The following is a 7,201-nucleotide window of genomic DNA, read 5'->3' as shown; positions in this document are numbered from 1 at the left end:
GGTAAGACGTGCGCTGTGCGGTGGGAAACTCTCTCACATGGACTCAACTCCTCGTGAACGGCATTTGAATTTTCCTCTGCACCCCCAGTGAATCAACAGTCAGTGAAAGTTAAATGCTGTATTGCGTGCCCGTTCGGGGGTGGTTTGTGTGCCTGCTTTGTCTCAAGACCGTCCGACAAATACCCCAAGCACTGTGTAATTAATCGCTGAGGAGTGGATTGAAGTTACGTAGCCAAGTGATTAGGGATAAATATATAATTTGATGGGAGGCGCACACACTCCGGGGGAGTCAGTCGTAAAAAGTGATGAGTATCGAAACTAATTGTGCGGGTGAAGGTGCAGAAAACAAATAGTGTTTCAACACAACAAAAAGGCTCATCATTCACTCTGATTGTGTTATGGTGTACTGTGTAAATTAATGCGTGTCCTCGATAAAGGGCCGTGGTGGGGACTGGCGCGGGGTGTCTGAGCGGCGGGAATATTAGATTGATTGAAAATAAATTGAAAGTGGAAGGGAAATATGAGCCATTCCTCTCTAAACGTCTACGTGAGCATAAGGGAGAATACTTGGGAGGATACATGAGAGATACTGAATGCAGGGTGAAAGACTCTACCGTAGCATTTTGTAAATTACTCACATTTTCCACCCCCACCGTGCGGACTACCAGGTGAATGTGGGTGAAAGTGCCGAGCAAAAGGTGAATGCGAGTGGGTGGAAAGGAAACACCTAGAGAAGTAAGGTGCTACTTATGAGATCTGCGGAGTTACAAGAAAGTTAGGTGTTGTGAGTGAAAAATGCAATTACTGCTTGCATGAAAAGGAACCCTTTTCATCTCACTATGATGACAAAGGAAGCTGATGAGCAGCACAAAATTTCGAACGCACCACCAGAAGACAGGTAGGACGGCAGCAATGTACTGTATCAATCAAAGTGGGGCCCCAGGGAGAAGTCACTGACTCATCCATTCCTGTCCGAAATCACATCGACCTCCTTCGACGTGATATCATTTTGTATAACCATTTTTTATCCTCCGTGCTCTTCCCCACCCAATCCGGGATCCGCCACGAAAAAACACAACGCATCCATCAATTCAGCGCCAGCGGTAGTGGAATAAGGAGAGCACCAGACATTGAAGCTGAATCCCTCGGTGCTCGGAGGTACATGCAATTAATCACTTAGTCGTATTTCTGCATTTTGTCGACCATCACCTCAATGGCAAACAAATCCTCGTGTATTGGAAACTCAATATTCTCACGCCACAATTAAATATCAATCAAATACATTATTTCTTCGAGAATGTTGTCAATTTATTCCCTCTCATTTATTTACACACTCTCCCAGTTCATGAGAAAGTGGATAATTTGTAATTTGAAAAGCTTCCCTTTGAATTAATGAAGCTATTTGAAGAAGTTACACAATCCCCTCCTAAGAGTGTCACCTTTAAAGCACACACCGTGAAATTTATAACATCACTCTTATGTGACTTTGTATTTAACTTTGGATATTTCGGAAATTTTATTAAGAAATACAGATTGAAGTTCACAGCTTTTAACAAGTTGAAAATTCAGCGGAATGTAATACAATTTTAATTTGGATATTTGATGTCGTGTCTCCTCTGGATAAGTTTGTGTAGTTTGTCAAAAGTTTCCTTATAATGTGATACAAGTTTCTGTGACGGAAAACTTCAAGAAATCAGCAAATTAAATATTTCAAACTTCATTCTAAAGGAACTTTCAATACATTTTCGCGTTAATTGGCACATTTTAATAAGCAGATTGGATGAATTGAATATAGTCAAATCCAGGATTTTCTATGAATAAACTCAGTTCGTAACTTTGTGAGGTGTGAAAGCTTCCCAAATGCGAATAACTTTCAGTGCCGAAATTTCAGAAGTAGGATTATTCAGATCCGAAAAGCTGCGACATATTCAATGGCATGTTTTTATTCGTGGAATCTGTGGAGCTTACCAAATACCAACATTGTCCAATAAATAAACTTTCAGCAAAGTGTCAAAGTTTGCATGCCAATGTTCAGTTCCACATCCAATTAATCCGCAATTGTTGGAAAGCTTATCTGAATCACTTACAAGAGATCCAAACTTGGCCATTTCATGATTTACGAGATCCGGGCACACTTTCAGTCATGATTTGCGGTGCCTTTTGAGAGGGTGTTACTGAGAAAACACCATGAATGGGTTCTGCTCAAAATTTCGTACAATGTTGCCATACATTTTGATGTCTCTCACAGGATCTTCAAGAAGACTTCACCGAATGCCATTCTGACTCTATACTTGGGCACGAGAGAGATAATCTCGAGACGTGGTGTCGTCGAACCACTGCGAGGCGTTCTCTACGTTGATCCCAAGTACATTGTAGGACATAGACTGTTCAGCCAATTAACTTTGACATTCAGGTACTTGAAAATAATACGAAAGAACACACTATTTCTCGCATGACTCTCGCAATATGGTGTTGTGTATCTACACGAGATGGGTGTGATTTGTGAAAATTGCTCACGTGTAAAGTGATTTCTAGATCGTACATAAAATAGACTCCATGGGGGGGGATTTTGAAAGGAAACACTCGAGGATATACCTGAAAATGTCTTCGTCAGAACAGCAGGAGATTAATTTCAGATAGCGCATCCTACATGGTGACAGAGTTCAGCGGAATTTTACTCCATTTACTTGGCAAAGAAATGCAAATTGGATAAATTTCTGCTCTATTTTATATTCTAAACATTCCCCAAAGTGATACAGTGCTGTACAAGTAATTGAGAAGCACACACACTCATTGCTTTCAACAAGAGCTATCGGAGTTGCTATTTCCAGCACAATTCTGTGCTCATCGGGTTAGAACGATGATTTAATTCAACCCCTGACTTAATGAGTAAATACTCCGAAGGGAGTTTCTTGGTGTTCATAATTTGTATTTCATTCAAATATGATGAAGCCATAATGCTACCCACGAACATAGGAGGTAAACAACCCTCTATATTTCCCCACCAGCGGTCCTTCACGTGTGACAGGGTTTTTTGAAAGATGGTATTATGAATACATTATCCAAATATGGAGAAAGGTGTGATTCGGTGGAGAGAGAGAGAAAAGTGTGTATGTGTATAGAACTGTGTCTTTAGCTTTTATTGCACTGCTATGTGCGAATGAGGGATGATTTGGTTAATAATGCATGAATGGACTGGGGTGAGCGCCACTCTGCCGCAATTAATTTAGATTAATGACCTCAAAATGCGCTCCCGCGTGAGAAAAGTGTGCGTGCTTGCCGTCTGCCTTCCGTATTTGTGGCAATGTGTGTTACTCATGTGCTGCCCTCGTAGCTTTCACCACATCCCACATATCAATTCCAGATATGGCCGAGAGGACGAGGAGGTGATGGGCCTCAAGTTCTGCAATGAGGCTGTTATAGCACTAAAGCAAATCTGGCCTCAACCCGAAGGTACTTCAACGAAGAAAGAGGAATTGACTCCGCTTCAGGTATTTCAATCTCATTTCAGCTCACTTTTAAAGACTTTAATTAACTGTCAATATGCTCCCACCCCATCAGACTGCCCTCTTGGAGCGACTGGGTGTTGGCGCTCACGCTTTCAGTATTCAGATTGGCACTGTGGCGCCGCCCAGCGTTCAACTCATCCCGGCCAAGCACTACAATGGCGCACCCATTGGCACAAGCTATGATATTAGAGCCTACATCTCCGATCAGGAGGACGAGAAGATGCAGAAACGCTCGACAGTGAAGTTGGGAATAAGGCTGATTCACAAGATTTCACCTGAGATTAGGTGCTGTCCACAAGCACCTCAGTCTCAAGCGCCCTCCATCCCCAAATGCCTGCGGTTGCGACTATCGCCCAAAGCCCTCAAGTTTTCCAATAAACTCTGCGGCAGTGGGAGTACGAAACCTCGAATAGATTCCAGCAAAGACAAAGCGGTGGCTCACACGAGCACTGAAACGGAAGTCTTTGAGGTAGGATTGCTCCTGAGATACAGTAGTTTCCCTTTGAAACAGGTGCACTGTACAAATATTTTCCACCGCACACGTTAGAAAGACTTTGCGGTATTTTTCACTCTGTTTAATTGGAAAGAAAATCTCATAGTCAACAAGTTGAGCTTATTAATTATAGTGATATCACATTATATAAGTTTTGATCAACAAGTAGATTATTTGTCCGCAATTCAGTGAGCAAGGACAGTAAAAGTATGTCCAGTTTTTTGCTGACATCGACCATCAATGGCCATTTCTCACCTTTTGCCTCGTGACACCGGTACTTCACGCCGTGGTGACTTATCCATTTTCTGCCCACAATTTTCAGGCACCTCAGGGATCTGTTGATAAGCCATTCATGTGGGCGGAGGGCAGAGTGAGTCTAAAAGCGGCGCTCAATAAATCAGCCTACGGTCACGACGAAGACATAGCAGTGACCATCGATGTGCGTAACGACAGCCGAAAAATCGTGAGGAAAATTCGGGTGAGTTCCCCATCTCTGGGTCAGATAAACATTACAGTAAATTACAGAGGAAAGAACCTTTGCGAAAGAGGTCAATCAATTACTCCTTGCTGTGTATTACTTTCTCCCGAAGGCTTCTTCCACTTGAAATAATGCAAAGTTTACCCTCCGTCGACAGTGAGAGAGTTATTGTGCTCTGAGTGATAAATCTGATACAACTTGAAGAATATCTGATAGATGTTGCGCTCGCCCATGAACGCATTGGAATGGAAACAGTGGAAAACACATCTAGTAATTACAATGTTTTCCAGCCATATGGACCAAAATTTACGACAGTCAGCACACTTGCGACGAAAGATATCAATTAACCCGTGTTGAAACTTTCTTCGGCACAAAACTTTTGTGGGTCACGAAAGAAATCAGCGAGATGAAAAGGGAAAATTTTTCCTTTATGTCAAACTGATTGGTTCACTCATGCTCAAAAAAGGCGATTGAATATTATAGGAAGGTTTCCCGTTATTGTTGGCTCAGCAAATAACTTTTCCATTCACAAAGAAACCCCTTCTTTTCGTGAAAATCGCGAGTGAGTTTTCATAAATTTCACTTTTTGTATATTTTTCAATTTAGCATAAATTCGGGGAGAATTTTGTCACCAAAATACCCGATAAATATTTGCATATCATTGTCGTGCTGATTACCTAAAAGATTGAGGGAGAATTTTAATTAAAAGTAATTCTTCCTCTTGGAATTGAAATTTGGTAAATGCTTTGCATCGAGGTTTCATATTAATTGGTTTGCCTAATTGCACACCATTTTCAGATGTGATTCAATTTAGAGGACATAAAAACATTATTAAAAGTAATTCAACTCCACTTTTCACAAAGTAGTTCTACTTTAGTAGAATAGTTTGGGAAAAGTTGATTTTGGTATATAATAAAAAAAAATTGAATTACAAAGAGGAAAGGGAAGCGCAGTGCAGAATCTTCACCCAAGAACTCTCTTCACTGATGGCACTTTCCAATTTTCTCTTGAAATTTCCACGTAATTGCATAGCCCAATCATCGATTCTTGCAAACTTTGTCAGAAGAGGTGTGAGCTCTTTGTAAGACAAACTTTGTTGTAAGGTTTAGCGCTGAATTCGTGGGAATGTTTCCGATGTTAAAAATAGACTGAAAGGAGCTGAGTGTTGATGTAAAAACTTTCCTGTCATATCTACAATTATACCAAAGTGTGCCGCTTGCTGATTCCGAGAGCAACTTCCCTCATCGATTGATTGATTTCAGCGAGAGCGTGGGCTGCTCACCAGCCGTTTTCCCTCTCTTTTTCCAGATCTTCGCTGTGCAGCACGTGGACGTGTGCATGTTCAGCAACGGTAAGTTCAAGAACGTCGTGGCTGATGTGAGTCTCAACAACCAGCTGGGTCCGGGAGAGTTCCTACACAACACCTACTTCCTGCTGCCGATGCGCGCTCCAACGAAGAACTGGATCGCGGTCGAGGGCGCACTCTTCAACACCTCAAACGACACGAATGTGTGGAGTGAGAGTGCCAAGATTGCTCCCAGTTCACCCATGGAGCTGCGACCGCACGAGGACCGCAATGTCTTCGCCATCTACGTGTCGTACTACGTGAAGGTGAAGCTCACGCTGAGCGGGATGGGCGGGGAGGTGTGCCTCAAGCTGCCCTTTGTCCTGGGTTACGTTGACACGGAGCCCCCTAATGAGACTCCGGCCACCCCGCGCCAAGCCGTGCCCAAGGGTCTAGATTCCATTGACGCCGTCGAGGTGGATGCTCCGTGCAAGTCTGAGGACAAGGCAGATGCCATTGCGGTGGAGTCAGAGCAGAAAATCTCCCCGGCGACAAATGATACTCGACTGGCCGTGGACGCGGAGGGTGAGGCTGTTGGGGTGAAGGTGGAGAATACCGTCACTGTACAAATTCACACGCCAAGCGCCCTCATGGAAGCTGATATTTAGCTCCAATCCACTCATATCCTCTCATCGACCATTGAAACATTAATGAGTGGCGGGGGATTTAACTCAGATTTGATGGGCTCTAATTGGAATTCTTTTCTCATTTCTTCTCCTTTTTCACAATCCTCACCCTGTCGATGCCACACTGAGCAATCGGGTCATGTGACCGCAATTTGATCCCACAATCTCCCCCCATCGTGTATGTGTACTCCTCAGCTGATCCCTCCTCTGAGCAATCCCATCTGAAATTTCTCAAGACTGTCAATCATCTTCCTGCTGTCGGGGGAAAATCGCCTGCAAAATCTAACTGAATTTCGTAGTTATTCAGCTACTGACCGGCATTCTTAATGACATGTATTAAGAATCATAATCCGAATTTCCGTTGATCTTTACATATTGTTTGAAATGCAGTTTTTGGTATAAATATATTTAATCTTAAACTGGATTCAGAATTAATGAGAATCCAAGAAAATTGAGCATTGAAAATCTATGTAATTAATACATAAACAGGAAGTAAATCAATCTTATCACACTGAACCAGTCGTCGCGGAAGGGTTAAATACGAATATAAAATTATCATATTTTATTGCTGATGGTGTTTCAATCAATATTGATTATGCAATTACACAATTAATCCGGAACTTTTAAATTGTATAACTACATATTATTTTCACTTTCATTACACACAGTGAGTTTTACATATATGAACTGCATTCCTTGTTAGCCAATTAATCTATGTTTATTTTGTAAAATAAATTAAATTTTCCGGTT

General features: G+C 42.1%; 1 protein-coding gene across 2 annotated transcripts; it reads left to right on the top strand.

Annotated features, from left to right (window-relative positions):
- On the top strand, positions 1–6,439 carry LOC132264738 (arrestin homolog). 2 transcript variants are annotated; one of them, XM_059765034.1, is made up of 7 exons: positions 1–898; positions 1,096–1,158; positions 2,249–2,413; positions 3,365–3,491; positions 3,562–3,978; positions 4,325–4,480; positions 5,789–6,439. In XM_059765034.1, exons 1-7 carry the CDS (start codon positions 813–815, stop codon positions 6,431–6,433), a joined length of 1,659 nt encoding a protein of 552 aa, XP_059621017.1. In that variant the 5' UTR covers positions 1–812; the 3' UTR covers positions 6,434–6,439. The 2 variants fall into 2 exon arrangements, with proteins under 2 accessions (XP_059621017.1, XP_059621018.1); XM_059765035.1 differs by lacking the exon at positions 1,096–1,158.
- The last annotated feature ends 762 nt before the right edge of the window (positions 6,440–7,201 follow it).

The sequence above is a fragment of the Phlebotomus argentipes genome, unplaced genomic scaffold (assembly GCF_947086385.1).
Source record: "Phlebotomus argentipes unplaced genomic scaffold, Phlebotomus argentipes genome assembly contig_2, whole genome shotgun sequence".
Taxonomy (NCBI): domain Eukaryota; kingdom Metazoa; phylum Arthropoda; class Insecta; order Diptera; family Psychodidae; genus Phlebotomus; species Phlebotomus argentipes.
This window is presented reverse-complemented; position numbering and strand designations above follow the sequence as displayed.

Excerpts from the sequence above, each read along its gene's own strand:
- LOC132264738 (XM_059765034.1), top strand. The coding sequence starts at position 813 with ATGAAAAGGAACCCTTTTCATCTCACTATGATGACAAAGGAAGCTGAT. Across the intron at positions 3,979-4,324 it reads CTGAAACGGAAGTCTTTGAG|GCACCTCAGGGATCTGTTGA; the intron begins GTAGGATTGCTC and ends CACAATTTTCAG. Across the intron at positions 4,481-5,788 it reads AAATCGTGAGGAAAATTCGG|ATCTTCGCTGTGCAGCACGT; the intron begins GTGAGTTCCCCA and ends CTCTTTTTCCAG.